The sequence below is a fragment of the Lineus longissimus genome, chromosome 15, assembly GCF_910592395.1.
Source record: "Lineus longissimus chromosome 15, tnLinLong1.2, whole genome shotgun sequence".
Classification (NCBI taxonomy): domain Eukaryota; kingdom Metazoa; phylum Nemertea; class Pilidiophora; order Heteronemertea; family Lineidae; genus Lineus; species Lineus longissimus.
Window position 1 is genome coordinate 13,984,278 of NC_088322.1, and position 22,599 is coordinate 14,006,876.

The 22,599-nt window shown below is 39.6% G+C and overlaps 2 protein-coding genes and 1 long non-coding RNA gene across 4 annotated transcripts; 2 read left to right on the forward strand and 1 right to left on the reverse strand.

Annotated features, from left to right (window-relative positions):
- Positions 1-3,105: 3,105 nt before the first annotated feature.
- Positions 3,106-22,330, reverse strand: LOC135499467 (protein PTHB1-like). Of its 2 annotated transcripts, none has more exons than XM_064790215.1 (12): positions 22,101-22,330; positions 21,406-21,462; positions 20,747-20,849; positions 20,288-20,392; positions 19,697-19,837; positions 7,662-7,757; positions 7,163-7,335; positions 6,798-6,950; positions 6,171-6,353; positions 5,707-5,908; positions 5,213-5,506; positions 3,106-4,905 (listed from the first exon to the last, which is right to left on the reverse strand). In XM_064790215.1, exons 3-12 carry the CDS (start codon positions 20,844-20,846, stop codon positions 4,733-4,735), a joined length of 1,620 nt encoding a protein of 539 aa, XP_064646285.1. In that variant the 5' UTR covers positions 20,847-20,849; positions 21,406-21,462; positions 22,101-22,330; the 3' UTR covers positions 3,106-4,732. The 2 variants fall into 2 exon arrangements, with proteins under 2 accessions (XP_064646285.1, XP_064646286.1); XM_064790216.1 differs by lacking the exon at positions 22,101-22,330 and adding an exon at positions 21,945-21,974.
- Positions 8,286-10,006, forward strand: LOC135499469 (uncharacterized). The gene is made up of 3 exons (XR_010449299.1): positions 8,286-8,645; positions 9,001-9,155; positions 9,396-10,006. It is a non-coding gene; the product is annotated as an uncharacterized LOC135499469 (long non-coding RNA).
- LOC135499909 (serine/threonine-protein phosphatase 6 regulatory ankyrin repeat subunit B-like) lies at positions 10,144-13,974 on the forward strand (the record flags this gene model as incomplete). The annotated part of the gene is made up of 3 exons (XM_064790945.1): positions 10,144-10,770; positions 10,804-10,930; positions 11,021-13,974. Coding segments are annotated over 3 exons (3,708 nt in total), but the record flags the coding sequence as incomplete, so codon positions are not given.
- Positions 22,331-22,599: the final 269 nt, after the last annotated feature.

Genomic DNA, 22,599 nt, shown 5'->3' on the forward strand with positions numbered 1-22,599 from the left:
CAAAAAAAATTGTTTGTAGGATATACAATTGTTACTCTCTTTATTTCTAATCATTCACTATATACTCCCGCACACACGTGTATCTTAAGAGCCCCTCCTAAGAGGGGGGCTTAATATGTAAAGTCAAGGACTTAGTGAGCCCCCTTTAGGTCGGGGGAGCTCCCCCGAACCCCCCTACGAGCATATGTTAAGTGCAAGCTCTAACAACTACAGCTGTTACAATGGGGGGACACCCCCCAAACCCCCCTCCGTCGACATAGGTTTTTACCAGTGCGTTGGGGGGAAGCTCCCCCCAAACCCCCCCGGTGGACAGTCAACTAGCCCTTCTGTGTCATACTGCTGGAGGGGGGGTGCGATGGGACCATCCATATAGTTCCTTCCGACACATTTTTGTTTTGGTAATGTAATACATTGTGATTGTCCTTATTCACGGGAATCGGGCGTTTCCAGTGATATACGACACAAATAGGTTGTCCTCATGCATTCACTTTGGAAACGCATTTTAAAATAGATGTTACGTCCTGTTAATGGGGCACGTCATCATCGCGTACATTTGGGAAAAACTCCCTAACGAGACCGGAGCAGACGGCTGAAAGTAGTTTAATTATTGGCCGCTAGGGTGCAGAATGTCGCTCACCCGAATTTTTCACGCAACTTTTGCTAAATAGAGCTAGTTCTAGTTTGTGATTCATTTTGATACTTCAGATTTGGGCAGAAGACCAATATAAATTAGTCGTCAGTGTGGTTTTAAGCTGGAAAAACGTATTTGTTTTTCTTAAAGTGCCTTTTTTGGACGGGTGTGTGCGATTGTTTTGTTTTTATGTCACGTGACCTCGATCATGTCGACACAAAATTGAAATAAACCACCCTTTTCTGTCATTATTTAGGACGGATATTTCTCTAATAAAAATATTAAATATAATTGGCCAATTTCTTAGGCATATGATGTAGCGAATTCCCATGAAGATTTAAATTAATTTAAATTAATTTCAACAAATGGGATAGCAACCACCACCGGAAGATCGCGGAGAAATCGGTAAACTCAACGGAGTTAATTCAGAAAAATACCAAAAAAAATTGTTTGTAGGATATACAATATTTACTCTCTTTATTTCTAATCAAATCAGTATATACTCCCACACACACGTGTATCTTAAGAGCCCCTCCTAAAGGGGGGCTTAATATGTAAAGTCAAGGACTTAGTGAGCCCCCCTTTAGGTCGGGGGAGCTCCCCCGAACCCCCCTACGAGCATATGTTAAGTGCAAGCTCTAACAACTACAGCTGTTACAATGGGGGGACACCCCCCAAACCCCCCTCCGTCGACATAGGTTTTTACCAGTGCGTTGGGGGGAAGCTCCCCCCAAACCCCCCCGGTGGACAGTCAACTAGCCCTTCTGTGTCATACTGCTGGAGGGGGGGGGGTGCGATGGGACCATCCATATAGTAATTATAGTTCCTTCCAACACATTTTTGTTTTGGTAATGTAATACATTGTGATTGTCCTTTTTCACGGGAATCGGGCGTTTCCAGTGATATACGACACTTAAATGGATTGTCCTCATGCATTCACTTTGGAAACGCATTTTAAAATAGATGTTACGTCCTGTTAATGGGGCACGTCATCATCGCGTACATTTGGGAAAAACTCCCTAACGAGACCGGAGCAGACGGCTGAAAGTAGTTTAATTATCGGCCGCTAGGGCTCAGAATGTCGCTCACCCGAATTTTTCACGCAACTTTTGCTAAATAGAGCTAGTTCTAGTTTGTAATTCATTTTGATACTTCAGATTTGGGTAGTAGACTAAAATAACTTAGTCGTCAGTGTGGTTTTAAGCAGGAAAAACGTATTTGTTTTTCTTAAAGTGCCTTTTTTGGACGGGTCTGTGCGATTGTTTTGTTTATGTCACGACTCACGTGACCTCGACCATGTCGACACAAAATTGAAATAGGGCCTAAACCACCCTTTTCTGTCATTATTTAGGACGGATATTTCTCTAATAAAAATATTAATGTAATTGACCAATTTTTAAGGCATATGTAGCGAATTCCCATGAAGATTTAAATTAGATGATCTCGTAACCTGTTACAACTTGTCTGATTTATAATTCAGCGCTACAACTGGTCTGATTTATTTATTCAGCGCCATTTTGAAAAACCAAAAAAAAATGTTTGTTGGATATACAATATTTACTCTCTTTATTTCACTTCATTTACATTATATACTCCCGCACACACGTGTATCTTAAGAGCCCCTCCTAAGAGGGGGGCTTATAATAAATCTCGGAGTTGGGCGCAGAGCACTGAGGAACGCATTTCAGCTTACTCCTTTGGTCGAATGACGTGATTTTTCCACTGTGAGTTACTGTCATTGCTATCTTGCGGCTGCACCACTGAAACCAGGAATATTTGGGGATCTTCCTGAGTTTTTAAGTGTTTTTTGCTCAGATATTGGTGATTCTGTGACAACTCCATGGTAAACCACCCTGTGTTCATTTCCGAGTCAGCCGTGGATCGCGCATCTATCTGTATTCGGTGATTTGGATTTGTGTTCGATGAGAAGTCTCGGGGAATGCGACCATCAGCAGACCTTGGGCTAACTTGACGTCTCGGGGTAGTGACAGTGGGTGTTCAAAGAAATACTCAATTGCCAACACCCGTACCAGTACAACCCATCACAGGTTCCTCGAATCGTTCGTTGATTTGCTAGTCTCAGTACTGGCGGTCTGCCATTCTCGCACATGTTTCTGTGGGCTGGGTCGGCCCCAAGATGGACAAACGATCGGCAATGGCTAGAGCTGACTCAATATGGCTAAAAGTGACAGCCACTTGGCTAAAAAGTGGCTAGGAGGAAAAAATTCACAGAGCCAACCCTGACTGAGGTACCTCAGGAACCAGAGACATCAGCATTAGGATCCTACTTGCCATTGAGGCCACTCATGTATCTGCAGGTTGTAGTACCTGATACAGTACATCCCAATATGCTTTTCTTGACAGTATCATCGACTGTATCAAGAACACCTTCAAGGCCCATGGCTTCTCTAAATGTTTAGCAGGGTCCTTATGCTGTCTTGAGTGCATCATAATTATCACACAAAGACATTACATCTTATTCCAAGATCAATTTTATTCACAGGACATTGTGTAGATACCGGTACATAATTTTTCACAGAGTGCGCGTTTTGAATAGATGTGGACAGTTTTCTCAGTAAACTGCACTGCTAAGACCAAATACCGTTAAGTCAGATGATAACCTATATTGTAGTTGATAACATACTAACCCAAATCTACATGTAAACAGTACATGATAGACTAATGTAGCACATCTTCTTTACTCAACCACACAATCAAACAGATTTCACAAGCAGTTTATCCACAAATAAAGATTGTCAAGATAAAACTATTTGAGAGGGAACTGTCTTTTGAGGACGGAACTTATTTCTAAAAGTGGATATCTTCCAAATCGCTGAAACAGAAGACTAACATAGTTTTTTCACATAATTAAGTACAGCCCTTTTTAAAATCATTGTCCCTTTAGCAGATGGATGTCACTATAGTTACTTAACAACATATTCACAATCACATTATAAACAACAAGAATTCAACAGATCTGCTCTAACGGTAATGTACAAGCATAGTATTAAGAACAACGCGATTCAAGTAATGGCCTCCTATGAACTTGATACATCTCTTACCCAATAAGACTGAGTTTTCATACGTCAGAAGAGCAGGCGTTACACCACTGAAACTGCACTGACTGTCTCGTACAGAAGTATGTATGAAGAATGTATGTCAGAATGTATATCAGCCTAACAAGAATGTACAAAAACTTACAGAAGAATGGACACAGAAGAACAAAGGCCTCTACTAAGTCATGAAAAATGAAGACAAAACTAAGAAATGTATTTAGGAATACTTGGAGTATCGCTACTTCAAGTAAGGTACACAGTTTTTTCTGATTTTTAGGACCCCTGGTATGCAAAAACATGTAATAACACGTCTCCACAAAAGTGCTCCTCCCTATCATAAGCCAACCCAGTACAGACTAAAAGTATGGGCCCTTAGCCTCAGCACGATATTAAAGTTCAACATGCTAATTCAGGGCCTTCACAGATCTTTTCATATCAGCGCTGAATCAGCCTATTCAACAAAACATTCTGTTGAAGTTTAAATGTTTCAAGAATTGAGCACTGAATGAGGAATTGTTCATACACATTAGCGTAGTCCTGGACACTGAGTGGCGATCAGAAACAGAATCTGAATGGCACTACAACACTCTCAAGCCTTGGGACGTTCATTTCACTGCCGACAGATATCTGTAAGAGCCTAATATCTGTACCAGGATGAGCAGACAAGGCCTAACTTTATGATGAATGGATGAATAACTGGACGGAATAAGTATTGGAATCTCTTTTTAAAACATCATTAAAGCAAAGCACTGTCATGGGTATAAACACTGCAAAAAGGTTTGACAAATTTCAAGGTGAAAACGTCCTGTCACAAAGCTTAAAGCTGACACATCATGGGCAGGGAAAGTAACTGGATGTTGTTTTTAACACTTACGTTTGTGTACCCCCCCCCAAAGGTACAAAACCACCCAGGTTACTGTGGAGACCTACTTTCAGGCGCCTCCCCTTTTGTTAGTAGAGTAAAGTTTTTCACCTGTCCCATTGCAGCAACTGCCCTCCAAACGGTGGCCGTCAGCTTGTAACATTCAAATCAACCCCCTCATTTCTATAAAGAGTACAGTTTCTCTCCTGTCCCATGGTCATTGCCATTTATTAACGTATTTTCGTCTTCGTACGGCGGTGGTGAGCTCTGATACGGCGGGGGCTGTTCTGAATTCAAGTCATCCAGGTCCGGCACGTTATTTCGGATCTTCTGCTGTTTTTGTAGTTCTCGGAATCCTGGGGAAAATGATAGGATGTTATTTTGGTTTTCAAAGTTTACTGTGTTGGAAATACAAGCTGCAAGTATAGTCTTTTTGAAAAATTGAATAAAAAATATCTTTAATCCCACCCAATCAACCTTTAGGCTTGATTTTCATTTCAGTTGTTTTCAAACTGTAAATCTGAGGCAAATTTGATAATTCATTTTTTACTACATGAACTTTCAAAATTGGCCAAAGAGCATCTGTTTATAACTATACAGCAATGAGGTGCGGTGTTAATTTGGCACCAAGGATGAGCACCTGGTAGAAAGAAAAGCACTAACCATCTCCAAGCCGGTTGCCACCAGGTATCGGAGGCAGGTTTCCAAGATCTAATAACCCATCACTTGGCCCTGCAAGCGGTGAAACCTCCTCCTCCTCCGCTGGTTTTTTCTTCTTTGGCTTCTTATTCCGTGGACTTTTTATTTCACCAAATTTGCTTCCGATCGGGACGGCCGCTTCGCCCAAGTTTGTGCCATCGTCAACGATGTCGTCTGATAGCATCGGTTGGGTTTTCTTCTTCCTCGGCAGGTTTTTGTCTGCTTGGAGGATCGGAGCCGGCCCAGGTAGGCTGGTGTCTGTAACACAATGATAACAAACTTCATCGTGGTTGCCCCGCAATAGTTTTTTCATTTCATTATGAATACTATAAACATCAAGTTTCAGCAAATTCGCTAGCATGATAACTGCACCACAGCATAGTATACCACTTCATGTCTATTTTCTTGAGCCACCAATAACCACGAATGGCATATCCCTTGTACAACTTGACACTTACCGATGTCCTGCGGAAGGCCTTCAATGACCAGCTTGGCACCCTTGCTAAGTTTATCACAGAGTAGCGCGATATGCTTCTTAAGTTTTTGCGTATCTTTCGGCGGGGTGAGAGGGGATGGATTGATGGCTTGGTCTTTGGAGTTCTTGGCGAGGCAGGTCCGCAGCAGATGTGTGATCGCACAGTCGACCATCTCTTCCCAGCCCTTGAGAACAATCAAGTTTAGAGTAGGTTAGATTAACTCTACCATACCAGTATAAACCAGGTACTTACACTACATACTGCTGGCACAAAGTGATCCATTCAGCAAAATTTTCCCCAAGTTTTCTCGTGCTAGGTACTTTACAATGCAACTTTTCCTAAGCGGAATTGGGATCCAGGCCACCTGCTCTACATGTATACCTGGTGTGCCCAGGGGAACGGAACACTCCCAAATCCGCAGTAGTGAAAGGGTTAAGGACGCGTACCTGGTCTTCAGAATCGTTAACCTGCGGACACAGACTGCTCTGCAGCACGTAGAACTCCTTATCGGACATGTTGGTCCACAATAGTATCAGTAGATTAAGAAGGTAGGTGGCAGCACTGAGAGAGCTCGAGACCCTGGCAAGGTTACGCACGTTTTCCTCTGCGGCATCTGCGAGGGCTAGGAGCTGAAAAAACAGACGGACCACAAAACTATTTAGTTCTCATACATTGGTAAGTACATTTTCAAGTCCAATTGGACAGACTTGATGTTACAATTGCAGTCACAAGTACTTCAAGACAACTGTTCAGAGATAGATGCCAACACTGCCTGCAGTGGATTACCAAGATTTTTAAAAACAAAACTATAAGTACTTTTCAGCATTTTGCAAGTGACCTTCATTATTTCGAATGGGTTTTTGAAGCAAACTTTCCGTAGATCCAGAGAAATCCTAGGTTGGCAGCCCTGACTGTCGCTGGCATAGGTCAGCGCAAAGGAATGCTGGGGAATCGAGAGGCTGCAGAGATACAAGAGTTCACCCTCGAGCAACAAAGTGGCCAAGAAATGGAGGCTTGAACCTACCACCCACAGATTCTGAGCAAGAGACCAGAAGCATCACACCCATTTTTACCTGTCTGTAAGTACCATCCAGTAATGTATCCAAATTCGACAACGGTGTAGGCGTTTTATCTTTGAATCTGGTCAGCAGTCTGCGTTGAATGGCACGGAACTGGGATGCCCTCTGGGCAAGAAGGTCCTTGTACTTATTTTGGTTTGAACGCACCTACAAGTAAGAATACAAAATAGAAACTCTTATAAAACTGTCAAAGTCCTCTAGGTGCACTGTAGATTGGTGAAGCGACTGATTTTTTAACCGAGTATGAATGCACAGTGCTTGAGAGCACGTGAAGGAGCACACATTTGTTAAAACTGTAGAAATACACATGTTTCTCTTGATAGGCACAAATCTGTCCCTCCTCCAAATTTATCACTTACTTCAAAATGTTGCTCCAGGACCTCAAAATATTCATGCAGTGGCAGTGCACCGCTAAAGGATGCCTGGAATCCATCTTGGTTTTTACCCTTAAAGTAACCGCTCAGTCGGTTGACGAGCTCGTTGGCGAGAAGCCACATTGGTTCGAAGCTGTCACACTGAAGACGGTAGCGCTCTGAGAACAGAAAAGTTTATGATTTGATGACAGTTTTGGGGAGAACTTTATGACTGTTCTGTTGATTGCAGGTTATTGCACAGGAAAGTTTGAAAGATCACAGCAGAATCATCTGAACATCTGTTCTGTCTTACTGTTGCTTTTTCATTTCTGTTTTGGCTCAAAAGGCAATCTAAACGAGTTTAATTTGAATTCCAATGTTTTTACTGAAGACCCCATATCATCAGGAGAAGAATATAATCACAACTGGTGGGAAATTCCATTATCCTGCATTGGATAGGAAATGGAAATGTCATGGCCTACATATTATTATTCACAGATCTTACGTGATGTCTTTGATGCCAACACTGTGACCACAGGACCCCCATAGTACTGGAACCCCAAGGCATTGCCGGGACCATCAGCATAGTCACCAAGAAGATCTGAAAATACAATCAATACACCTTGTTGTTACTTTTAACACAACTAATTTCTTGTGCGATTTGAATTTAAACTAGTGCACTGGCACCATACACTTTTTTTGCCCTCCAGTTGTCTAAGAGTAATAAATAGACAGACCAGTAAACTATGTCCAGAAATGAGTGGTCATAAGATAAAAAAAATAACTATGATATCACTCTAGGCCATGGGACAAATCTCAAACTTGTTATCACTGACAATATTGACTTGATAAGGCTCATTATTCAAAACACCTACCCAGCTTAATATAATGGTTCCTAAAAGATTGCCTTTTTAGGTCATGGTTTAGTTATAGATTCGGTATCCGACAAATATTTAAGACGGGCGTAGCCAGGGCGCACTAGCAAAACCGACTACAGCTGACATCAAGTTAGGTGTAATAATAGAACAGGTTTGCCTTTAGTTGGATTTTGTTCAAGTAGTTTGTGCCTTGATAAGCACACAATAACTGGATTTATCAACAGAAACATTGGTTGAGTATATAAATTCTTCGGTGTGTGACTTATCTGATATACAAGCATGCAGCTTCGCCAATGGATGGAAATAACGCATTTGTTATCTCAGCCTCATGTGCGAACAGGAAGGAGTTCAAGGTGTAGTCCAACATACCAGTGTTAAAAATTAAATCACTTTCTTTGGTCACATTTGAGGAAGCTATGCAAAACAAATACTTTTCAATGGATCTTCCATGGAGAGTTGGCAACATGTATGCACATTTTGAAGCATAACGCTATGAAATATAAGTTTTCATATCAAAACTCAAGGCACTTGATGACATTAGAATATACCTTCCATATCTAGTGAATAGAGACTTGGCTCACGACACCATCTCAAAGGATCCTCGGAAAAAGGTAAGAATTTTTTCTCCAGCTGTTACAGTAAGACCAAAGTTTTGCCAAGAGGTGAGACAAGGTCACCAAAGCTGGTTATGCTTGAAATTATGTGAAAAAAGTTATTTGCAATAAACTATGTGAACACAATGTACACGCAATGTACACAAATTTTATTCGTGTACAAAACCCTGTAACTGAAGATGATCTTTGGATTGCTGACAGTGGTGACCCCTGTGGCAGTCTGAAAAAACCATAGAGATGGGAGATCACCAGTGCCCATATGTAAACTAATACCTTCTCTGCAGAGCACACGTCATTTTATTATTAGTTCTACTATCTGACAGTCAGGGATGGTGCCTTTGTTTCTTTTCAGCGTTAAATATTGGCCATAATACTCGAGGAGGTTCATCCAGCGATCCCCACAGCTTGGTCTTTAGCTCTACTGCCTCTGGCCAACTCTTTAGTCATGGCAGGGAAGTCAAGAAATCCTGCAGTATGTGGCTGAAATTTGGATGGCACTCCCGTACAGTATGTCAAGTCTTTTTTGAGTAGGCTCATCACCTCTGTTTCCAGTTAAGGGAAATAAAAGGTTCCATTCTCTCTAGGAGTCTGAGAGTATTCAATATATGGCTGTAATTTGCCCGACGCCAATCGAAGCAATCAGGATGGTGCATTGCACCATGATCTCCGCCAGCCTCTCCTCTTCTTCCTTTCTCAGTTTTTTTAAGTCGGAGAATTACTCACTATCAGGTTGTTCACTCATTACAGGAATAGTCACAGACCAACCGGTTGATACAAGAACTATAGCGGTTTGATGATGTGGGGGAGACAAGCAAAAACAGCCGACCAACGACTGTTGGATGCAGTAGATAAGGGGAACTTGAAAGAGGTTAAACACGCAATCACCGCTGGTGGAGATGTCAACCAGAAAGACAAACGTGGTAAGCTACTTGTGCAAAAAGCTACTGAAAACCTCATTCGACCACTAAAAGTCCAAGACCAGGCTACAACTCAAGATGCAAAGAAAGCAATTGTAATAGAATTAGTAGAGCATCATGCCGATGTTAATGAACAGGGTGTATATCGTACAACTGCGTTAGGATATTTGCTATTACGGTATGATTTATATTCATTATACAATGATAGGCAAAAACTGATTCTGCTTGATGTTGTCAGAGTGTTGTTGAATAATGGTGCTGATGTCAACATCAAGGATATTGGTGGTAAATCTCCTTGGCACAGAGCAGCTAAGATACCTTCCATTGAACTTCTGAAGTTATTTTTTGAGCACCAGTCTGATGTGAATGTCAGGGGTACAGGTGATCAAACTGCACTTCATATTGCTGATGACACAGACATTGATAGATTATTGATCCAAAACAAGGCTGATGTCAATGCTACAGACAATGAAGGCAGAAGTCCACTCTTGTATGCGGCAGAGGGAGGTAACATTGATGTAGTCAGATTATTGATCCAAAACAAGGCTGATGTCCATGCTACAGACAATGAAGGCAGAAGTCCATTCTCGTATGCGGCAGAGGGAGGTAACATTGATGTAGTCAGATTATTGATAGAAAACAAGGCTGATGTCCATGCTACAGACAATGAAGGCAGAAGTCCACTCTCGTATGCGGCACAGGGAGGTAACATTGATGTAGTCAGATTATTGATAGAAAACAAGGCTGATGTCCATGCTACAGACAATGAAGGCAGAAGTCCACTCTCGTATGCGGCAGAGGGAGGTAACATTGATGTAGTCAGATTATTGATAGAAAACAAGGCTGATGTCCATGCTACAGACAAAAAAGGCAGTAGTCCACTCTCGTATGCGGCAAGGGGAGGTAACATTGATGTAGTCAGATTATTGATAGAAAACAAGGCTGATGTCCATGCTACAGACAATGAAGGCAGAAGTCCACTCTCGTATGCGGCAAGGGGAGGTAACATTGATGTAGTCAGATTATTGATAGAAAACAAGGCTGATGTCCATGCTACAGACAAAAAAGGCAGTAGTCCACTCTCGTATGCGGTACAGAGAGGTGACTATGGTGTAGTCAGATTATTGATAGAAAACAAGGCTGATGTCAATGCTATAGACAATAAAGGCAGAAGTCCACTCTCGTATGCGGCAAGGGGAGGTAACATTGATGTAGTCAGATTATTGATAGAAAGCAAGGCTGATGTCAATGCTACAGACAAAGCAGGCAGAAGTCCACTCTCGTATGCGGTACGGAGAGGTGACTATGGTGTAGTCAGATTATTGATAGAAAACAAGGCTGATGTCAATGCTATAGACAATAAAGGCAGAAGTCCACTCTCGTATGCGGTAAAGGGAGGTAACATTGATGTAGTCAGATTATTGGTAGAAAACAAGGCTGATGTCCATGCTACAGACGATGATGGCAGCAGTCCACTCTCGTATGCGGCAGAGGAAGGTAACATTGATGTAGTCAGATTATTGATAGAAAACAAGGCTGATGTCCATGCTACAGACAATAAAGGCAGAAGTCCACTCTCGTATGCGGCAGAGGAAGGTAACATTGATGTAGTCAGATTATTGATAGAAAACAAGGCTGATGTCAATGCTACAGACAATGAAGGCAGTAGTCCACTCTCGCATGCGGTACAGGGAGGTAACATTGATGTAGTCAGATTATTGATAGAAAACAAGGCTGATGTCCATGCTACAGACAATGAAGGCAGAAGTCCACTCTCGCATGCGGTACAGGGAGGTAACATTGATGTAGTCAGATTATTGATAGAAAACAAGGCTGATGTCCATGCTACAGACAATAAAGGCAGAAGTCCACTCTCGTATGCGGCAGGGAGAGGTAACATTGATGTAGTCAGATTATTGATAGAAAACAAGGCTGATGTCCATGCTACAGACAATAAAGGCAGAAGTCCACTCTTGTATGCGGCAATGAGAGGTCACATTGATGTAGTCAGATTATTCATAGAAAACAAGGCTGATGTCAATGCTACAGACAATGAAGGCAGAAGTCCACTCTCGTATGTGGCAGAGGGAGGTAACATTGATGTAGTCAGATTATTGATAGAAAACAAGGCTGGTGTCAATGCTACAGACAATGAAGGCAGAAGTCCACTCTCGTATGCGGCAGGGAGAGGTTACATTGATGTAGTCAGATTATTGATAAAAAACAAGGCTGATGTCAATGCTACAGACAATGAAGGCAGAAGTCCACTATCGTATGCGGCAGGGAGAGGTTACATTGATGTAGTCAGATTATTGATAGAAAACAAGGCTGATGTCGATGCTACAGACAATGAAGGGAGAAGTCCACTCTCGTATGCGGTACAGAGAGGTAACATTGATGTAGTCAGATTATTGATAGAAAACAAGGCTGATGTCAATGCTAAAGATAGCGGAGGTCTCAAGCTTCTTAGTCTCGCAACACAAAACAAAGAAATATTTGATGAACTGATTAGATGTGGGACAGAAATTGATGTCTCAGATCAAAGAGGTCTAAGTAACCTACACATTGGATTAGCGAGTGTCAGTGAGAGCTTATTGTATGTTCTTGAGGATACAGATGATTCACATGATACACATGAGCCAAGGCAGAAGAAGGAGAAAACTGTCAATGCTCCTGGAAGTTACGACAGGACAATGCTTCATGTCGCTGCAACCCTTGGGCTCACTAAACACATGTCAGTCTTGCTCCGATATCGTGGAATAAATGTGAATGCCTGTGACATCTTCAGCATGACCTGTCTTCATTATGCAACAATAATAGGAAATGAAGACATAATCCGTAACCTTCTCAAGGCCGATTTTGGAGCACTGGATACTGCAGAGAGGTCTGTTTTGCATATTGCAGCAATCTATGGACATTGCAAATCGATAGAAACAATCACTCAAATTCAAAAGGACTTGCTTCCTCATGTAGGAGACAAACAAGGACGGAATTGCCTACACTATGCTGTGATCTACAGAAGAGATGAAGTAGTAAAACTACTTCTCAATAATCAGCCAGATTCTCAAATCAATTATAGCAAGGACAATAAGGGAAAGAAGCCAATAGACTATCTGTACAAATTTGAGGAAAACACTTTGATATGGAAACTGTTTGGCAATCAATCTCCAGTTATCAAAATTATCTACAAAGACACTGACCTCTCATGCCACAAGAGTGAAACAAATCTCTTAGAGGTATCAAAACAGTGTGGTATCGGCTCTGTCAAGAGAATTTCAGGTTTTGATCTGACTACTTTTGCAAAACAAATCAAATCAAAAGTTGAGGAGGTGATCCGTGAAGCTATACCAGAGTCTGGTAATGTTGAAGTCATTGGTTGTGGAAGTTCCTTTGAAGGTTCAAAAGTTGGACTTCCAGATGAACTAGATTTCATGGTCAAACTATATTCAGTTTATAAGCAAAAACTGAATAGGGAGGGCTATGGAGAGATGGCAAGAGATAAAGAAATGACTACACAACTGAACATAGACAATACACCATATGGTATATGGCTGTGGAATAGACTGATGATCTACTGGAGTGAACATCAGCGTCAAAAGGAAGGTGAGCATCAAAGAACTGATCATGAACCCCAGTTTCAGATGCCATTGCCTCCAGTGCGACACCCTGATCACACAACTTGTACAACCTGGATCTGGTTATATAGTGACAGTATGTTCAAGGATTTGGCAGTTTCAATAGATTTCGTCCCTGCTATTGAAATCAAGGATTATGGCAGGGCGAGATGCTTTATTGTTCCAAAAATACCACACAAAGAGAGCATCATCTCTAAAACTTTCACCACAGAGGAACTGAACCAACTTGGTCGCATATCCCATCCAACGATGGAGGTCGAGCTCCTACTCAACTTGGACCAACACTTGATGGATGTGTTCATAACAGCAAAGAGCCTACGAAAACCTGAGGTTTGTGGATTCAAGATGAAGAATGACAAAGATGAGACAGTTCCAATGGGCGAGTACATTACCAGCTACAGACTGAAAACTTCATTTATGCATTTGATAGAAGTGTTTCAAGTTTCAAAGATGTCACTTGGCAAAATGGTGCTGATAGTCTATGAATATCTAGAGAAATGCCTCCAAAGGGGCGACCTACCATCGTTTTCTAAAGATACATGGGGAAGACCAGTGAATGTGCTGGAAGGATCCAGGTTGAGTAAGGAACGCAGCATTCTGGCAGCAACGAAAATGACAGAATTTGTAAGGTGTTTGTATGAAAGAGATTTCTCATCAGTAAAAGACTTGGATTTAAAAGAGCAGCAAATTGTAGAAAGAAAGCTTGGGGACATTTTCGATGGAAGACAGAATGACCATGATGACTGGAGCCTGTCAGATTGGATGTTTTACTAGAAAGAGAGCATCTTTACATTTTGAGGGTATCTGTACAGAGGTATACCTTGACATCAGAAGGACTCAATCCATTCAAAACTGCATCAGAGGGCATATGAAACAGGTATATAGTAACTCATATTGGCCTACGGAGGTCAAGTCAGAGGTTCCAGCTTTACTTGCCCCCCAGTTAATAGCAGATTAGAACAGGTAAAATGTGCAAACTTGTACTCTACACTGTACATCAGCTGATCAGAGCTTCCAACCACTGCTGTATGAAGAAGATCTTATTTACTATTGATTATCCAACCCATGACTCTTGGTATTTATACACTTTTAGCGTCTTACCCAAGTGTAAGAAGATGATGATTGACCCAATTTAATCTGAGTATTGTTGAAACAACATTTCAACCTGTGCTAGCGTCAGAACTATTTCTGTGAAGACGAAATAGTGCGGATATCTTACAGATCAAATCATCTTATCACAAGTGTTACTGCAAGTGTACCAACACTGTGGCAATATTTTGGACACTTTTTTTTAATCATCAGTATTATGGGAAGCAGTAAGGAAATCGCAGCAAACCGCTTCACATCGCAAGGTGCATTTCAGCCAATCCACTAGCAACATGTTTGCACCCTTCATACAGCCGAGAGGGTGTCACAAATAATTGGACACTTGAAATTTGCCAAATGTGCAAACTTAGTCTAATGGTGACAACAGAGTGTACATGTTCACTCAGTACAATCAAAATTGGGACTTTGCTGTCTGTGTCAAGCTGTGGGCTCCATCCCAAATGCTTTTGAGGTTATCTTGACATCATTACCATATCATGACACGATATTTGAGCACAGTGGGTTTATGATACCTGAGTACAGTAGAACTTGTCTACTAAGGACACCCTCGGGACTGACAAGTGTTGTCCTTAATAGAGAGGTGTCCTGATTATAGAGGTCAAATTGAATGGAAAGAACCAATTTGGGACCAAAACTAGTGTCCTTAATAGAGAGGTGGTCCTTAATAGAGAGGCGTCCGCTAAGGGAGGTTCTACTGTATATCAGTGTCTTTTGCTTGTAACAGAAAGTAGGAATCCAATGCTAGTAGCGAGGAATATTCTATAGGAGTCCTCGACCAACTGTTCGAAACTAAGCAAATGACAAAATTGGTGTGAATTTATTAAACGTGGTGGTATTGCATTCATATAAGCCCATTAGGCCGAAGTTACATAGGCCTCATTCGTTCATTTACCACGAGTCACTTTCCGGGTTTTTCTTTCATTCCTCGGTGAATGCACGCCACAAGGCCGTGCTTTTACAGGGGAACAAAAGCAAAAGGGGAAAATGAGTCCTGGGAAATGAACGAATGAGGTCTATGTAACTTCGGCCTTAGATTCAACGTTAAGTTGAACTAATAACCTAAATGTAAATGATGCTTCCTTTCTTGTGCAATTATTTTAGCCTATAAATAGCACCCTCTCTAATGATATGTTAGATGTCAATGGTGTTTCAACTCGTTGAGTAATAATAGAAATGAGTGACAAATAATTTCATGTTATGTTATGTTAAATGCTAATGATGCTGCTTCCAATTTTTCTGTAATTATAAATGTATGATAAATATTTCCATATCATGTTGTGTCAGACTGATATAAATGATGATGCTTCAACTGTTTGAGTAATCATACCAGTGTATGATAAATATTTCATATTATGTTGTGTTAGACTGATATAAATGATGAAGCTTCAACTGTTTGAGTAATCATACCAGTGTATGATAAATATTTCATGTTATGTTGTGTTAGACTGATACAAATGATGAGGCATCAACTGTTTGAGTAATCATACCACTGTATGATAAATATTCCATATTATGTTGTGTTAGACTGATATAAATGATGAAGCATCAACTGTTTGAGTAATCATACCAGTGTATGATAAATATTTCATATTATGTTGTGTTAGACTGATACAAATGATGAAGCTTCAACTGTTTGAGTAATCATACCAGTGTATGATAAATATTCCATATTATGTTGTGTTAGACTGATATAAATGATGAAGCTTCAACTGTTTGAGTAATCATACCAGTGTATGATAAATATTCCATATTATGTTGTGTTAGACTGATATAAATGATGAAGCTTCAACTGTTTGAGAAATCATACCAGTGCATGATAAATATTTCATGTTATGTTGTGTTAGACTGATACAAATGATGAAGCATCAACTGTTTGAGAAATCATACCAGTGTATGATAAATATTTCATGTTATGTTGTGTTAGACTGATACAAATGATGAAGCATCAACTGTTTGAGTAATCAAACCAGTGTATGATAAATATTTCATGTTATGTTGTGTTAGACTGATACAAATGATGAAGCATCAACTGTTTGAGTAATCATACCAGTGTATGCGAAATATTTCATGTTATGTTGTGTTAGACTGATATAAATGATGAAGCTTCAACTGTTTGAGTAATCATACCAGTGTATGATAAATATTTCATGTAATGTTGTGTTAGACTGATATAAATGATGAAGTTTCAACTGTTTGAGTAATCATACCAGTGTATGATAAATTTTCCATATTATGTTGTGACAGACTGATACAAATGATGATGCTTCAACTGTTTGAGTAATCATACCAGTGTATGATAAATATTCCATATTATGTTGTGTTAGACTAATATAAATGATGAAGCATCAACTGTTTGAGTAATCATACCAGTGTATGATAAATATTCCATATTATGTTATGTTTATGTTAGACTGATATAAATGATTAAGCATCAACTGTTTGAGTAATCATACCAGTGTATGATAAATATTTCATGTTATGTTGTGTTAGACTGATACAAATGATGAAGCTTCAACTGTTTGAGTAATCATACCAGTGTATGCGAAATATTTCATGTTATGTTGTGTTAGACTGATATAAATGATGAAGCTTCAACTGTTTGAGTAATCATACCAGTGTATGATAAATATTCCATATTATGTTGTGTTAGACTGATATAAATGATGAAGCATCAACTGTTTGAGTAATCATACCAGTGTATGATAAATATTCCATATTATGTTGTGTTAGACTGATATAAATGATTAAGCATCAACTGTTTGAGTAATCATACCAGTGTATGATAAATATTCCATATTATGTTGTGTTAGACTGATATAAATGATTAAGCATCAACTGTTTGAGTAATCATACTAGTGTATGATAAATATTTCATGTTATGTTGTGTTAGACTGATACAAATGATGAAGCATCAACTGTTGGAGAAATCATACCAGTGCATGATAAATATTTCATGTTATGTTGTGTTAGACTGATATAAATGATGAAGCTTCAACTGTTTGAGTAATCATACCAGTGTATGATAAATATTTCATGTTATGTTGTGTTAGACTGATACAAATGATGAAGCTTCAACTGTTTGAGTAATCATACCAGTGTATGATAAATATTTCATGTTATGTTGTGTTAGACTGATATAAATGATGAAGCTTCAACTGTTTGAGTAATCATACCAGTGTATGATAAATATTTCATGTTATGTTGTATTAGACTGATACAAATGATGAAGCATCAACTGTTTGAGTAATCATACCAGTGTATGATAAATATTTTATGTTATGTTGTATTAGACTGATACAAATGATGAAGCTTTCAACTGTTTGAGTAATCATACCAGTGTATGATAAATATTTCATATTATGTTGTGTTAGACTGATATAAATGATGAAGCATCAACTGTTTGAGTAATTATACCAGTGTATGATAAATATTTCATGTTATGTTGTGTTAGACTGATACAAATGATGAAGCATGCATCAACTGTTTGAGTAATCATACCAGTGTATGATAAATATTTCATGTTATGTTGCATGTTAGACTGATATAAATGATGAAGCTTCAACTGTTTGAGTAATCATACCAGTGTATGATAAATATTCCATATTATGTTGTGTTAGACTGATACAAATGATGAAGCTTCAACTGTTTGAGTAATCATAGTGCATGATAAATATTCCATGTTATGTTGTGTTAGACTGATACAAATGATGAAGCATCAACTGTTTGAGTAATCATACCAGTGTATGATAAATATTTCATGTTATGTTGTGTTAGACTGATACAAATGATGAAGCTTCAACTGTTTGAGTAATCATAGTGTATGATAAATATTCCATGTCATGTTGTGTTAGACTGATACAAATGATGAAGCATCAACTGTTTGAGTAATCATACCAGTGTATGATAAATATTTCCATATAATGTTTTGTAAGATACCAATGAATGATCAATAATTTCATGTTTTGTTACATTAAATGTAAATGATGATGATGATGGATCTTTTTGTGTAATGATATTTTAACGCGTGTAAAGTTTGTAGACTTGCCACCACAGCGGGGAAATGAATTGGTTTTGCCTTGGGCTGTTTGAAATATAGAATATATGATCCACGTAATGTCATTCCCTATTACAAGTGTAAACAATGATTTTATGCTGTTTGAATTATCATATATGTGATAAATTCTTATGCCGTTTGAGTTATGATATTGATAAGCTAGGAAGTCTTTGTGGAGACTTGTTCACAATGAAGCTTTTGTGCCTTGATACAGATCCTGGTTATCATAAGTGACAGGTGCTGCAGAAAAGGCACCATTATTATAGTCCATTGGTAAATGTTATGTCCACTTTGTTTGGGGCTCTGGAGGGCGAATTACTGGTCAGATTTCTTTAAAGTTTGGTTTTTATTGGTTTTCACCTCAAAACCAAACACGATTTTTTACTTTAGTTACGATTTGTTTTGTATGCATTTGTGCACACTGATGTCCACCCTGTACGGTTTATTTCTAGACCAATCTGGATGAAATATATTAAGGTTATCATTTTTTGTGTTCATCTGACATAAAATTTATGAATGGACTAGTATAGGAATTGCGTAAAAAATCAATGAAATTTCATTCCCCTGTATTAAAACAATAACTTTGCTGCTGTTTGTGTAACTGTATTAGATAAATGTTCCCAAGTAGGCCTATTGTTTTACATGACCCATAAACAATAATGCCTGTGCTAAACATGCTAAATGAAATATCATATGAAATAATATTCTATGTTGCACTTATGCACATGGGAATGTTACCCTCTTTGTCTCATCAGACATGATCTGAACAGGGATCGAACTCTTATACTGCTGTGCCAATCTGTCAGCCGATATATGCCCACAAACAGAAATAGAAATACAATCCATATAAGCCTATGTATTAAATGGATGACCCTCTAAGCAACTGAACACTGACTTTCAATATTTTTTTATTACGCGGAACATTTTCAATATTGTCATGGTTTATATTAAGAAACTCTGTCAAACTTTGAAAAATAAATTGTAATGTGATTAATATAGAAAAGTGTTTTTATTTCCTATGTTATTGTTATGAAATGTGATGTAATCAATGCATATGCCCCAATCACAAGCTTTGCAGGCAGAAGGGATGTCATCTGAAAACCTGAGCCCACTGTCAGATTGAATGTTGGTATATTCTCAACAGGGAAAAGATCACCGAGGTCGACCAGTGGCTGATTCGGGTCATGGTCAGGACATGATCCAATCTTTCTTACCTGGGGAGAGATCATTGACGTTTATAACCCAAGTCACAAGTTTGTAAGCAGACGGAAAGTCATCTGCCGAGCCCTGGGTTTGTTGTCTGCTGTGATCAGACAAATCATGGTCCATTCTTACCTGGGAACAGGTCATTGAGGTTGACCGGTGGTTTATTTGTATCAATGGTCACTTTGTAGTTGGCATTCTTGATCGGAGCACACGCCTTGATCACAAGTTTTGCAGGCAGACGGAACGTTGTCTGTGAAACTCTTGGCGCACCTGAAAGTGAAATAACATCATTTAGAAATGAAAAGTTTAAGATGTAAACAGTTTTGTTTATGATGTCAACACTTGATTTGAGGAAGCCAGAGCCAGAGACAATTGGAACATTGGTTTATTTTTCATATGACCGGTAACAAATTTGGTTTATAGAACCAAACAATGCCATGTCACATCAGTTTAACATCATGAAGAGAACAAGAACAGACTGTAAGGCATCATCATCAAATTGAGCACCTGGCTGCATGTGAATTTGGTAGCCCGAGCCCTGACTTCATTGGCAACCTGACTAACAGCAAGAAGACGATGTCAACTTCTCACTGACTTCTTTTACTACAACTGATTGAGAAAATTTTCCCTGATGTTTAAGGTGGATGTATAAACTTTCTCAACCGAATTTCTCGAAGCGCTGAATGGCCTTATGGAATTTCGAGCTCTTGAAATCTTTACCAGCCATGTTCTGATAAGTAGCAGTTGCCTTGGCAACCAGATCACTTGGCAGATAGTTGTCTTTGATGTAGAAAGTCGCTGAGATTTCACATGGGGTGTTTGGACCTGCAAACGGATGGACGAACTCAGTCAATAAGAATATGCATTGAAATAAATGTCTGAGGAAGTCGATCAGATATCCAAAGAACTGACTGAAATTGTTATCAAAACCATTTGACTAAAACAGACTGACTTTTCGACTAACCCACTTTACGACGGACACTATGATTCATGGGGTAACGTCATTGCTATGAATGTTTGGGCCTGATTACCACCCAAAAATACTGACAAATCAGTTCAGTGCAAGAAAACATAGCTAATCCATTCACCTTTTTTCCAGCTTGCAATCAACAACTTTCCTAATAATTTCACATTGGTCAATATTTTTTGGAGAATATTTCACCGAAATGAATGACTTACTTATTGTGTTGAATGTAAATGAGCTCTCATTGACTGTTAGTGGTGGGGGGACATGGATGCTGACGACAACATTGGAGACGTGCGCCTTGGCTTTTATCATCACCTGAAGAGATGACGGAGACAATGTTAACGGTGAGTAAATGTTAGATTTTCTATCATATCAAGTCTGCATTCAAATGAACAAGAAGGGGAATGGATGTATTGAAATGGAGTATAAAATCCCAGATGACCACAATGGGTGAAGAGGTCTCCCAAAAAACCAACAGTCACATTATTTTCAACAACCCTTGGAGTCCAAGCACTTGTACCAGTCGATGAAGGTTCTTTCTTTAGGAAAAATGAGACCTAAGATTATGATTTGGTGCAGAAGTTATAGCTCCAGAGCCAATCTGTAAGGCGAGGTCAGGAGAAAGTCAAAATTCCTCTTTCAGCTCAAAACACTCCAAACTTTGCTTCACAAAAGTGAGTTGGAGCTTAATTTTCTGGACTGAGTGCTGTACCGACCGTATCTCAACTACTCCCCTCAAACTGGTCTAAAGAAAGTGACAGAAAAGTTGGCTTTTCTTCGTTCATTCTCAAATGATTGACGTTTTCCATGCTAAGCATTACAGCATCCCAGAGTTGTTTCTGGGACGTCAACAAAAAGTTGCATATCTTACCGTGACTGTGAGGGATGGAATCACATCTTCGTCTTGAATGATGTCACCCTGAGCTCTCTGAAACAGACGTTGCAAGATCATAGAAGAAGAAGGGTGAATACGTAGGTTAACTGTTTTCAGTTAGGCACACAACACTGAGGAAATGCAATGTCATCCCCCCTCCCCCTCCAAGGCTCTGTCTCTGACATCAGAGCTCAAACGTGAGCAAGAGTTGGAACGGTTTCGGGTAAATGGTCTGAAAAAGTGATTAAGAGGAGCATGAACGCGAACCATATACTATCTATTAAGACAGACAATCATTAAAATGGGTGACTTTAAGTTGGTGACGAAACCCGTATGGATTTCATCATTGTTGGTACTAAAATTCTCTTTCTTGTCATTTCGTGTCTGAAATTGAAATGATTAATTTTGTGAAGAGCTTGAACTGTGTCGTGAGTTATTATCTTGCAAATCAATGAAAACATGGAACAGGAACTCATTGTTAGATTTGAGGCATGCAAAGATCACAGAATCCCTATAACAATGAAATCATTACTTACAGTTTCAGCAAAATCACTTCAGCACCACTTTTACTTTGCCCCCAAAATGTTGTCACAAATCAAAAATCAAGCTTTGGATTCGAACCCCAGCCTACACTATTCACCAAGCTAAAAGTTTCCGAAACAAAATTTGTCAAAATATCTTGCAATACCTACTCATACTCAGTCATACTGACAGTTACAACAGTATAATAAATCTCGGAGTTGGGCGCAGAGCACTGAGGAACGCATTTCAGCTTACTCCTTTGGTCGAATGACGTGATTTTTCCACTGTGAGTTACTGTCATTGCTATCTTGCGGCTGCACCACTGAAACCAGGAATATTTGGGGATCTTCCTGAGTTTTTAAGTGTTTTTTGCTCAGATATTGGTGATTCTGTGACAACTCCATGGTAAACCACCCTGTGTTCATTTCCGAGTCAGCCGTGGATCGCGCATCTATCTGTCTTCGGTGATTTGGATTTGTGTTCGATGAGAAGTCTCGGGGAATGCGACCATCAGCAGACCTTGGGCTAACTTGACGTCTCGGGGTAGTGACAGTGGGTGTTCAAAGAAATACTCAATTGCCAACACCCGTACCAGTACAACCCATCACAGGTTCCTCGAATCGTTCGTTGATTTGCTAGTCTCAGTACTGGCGGTCTGCCATTCTCGCA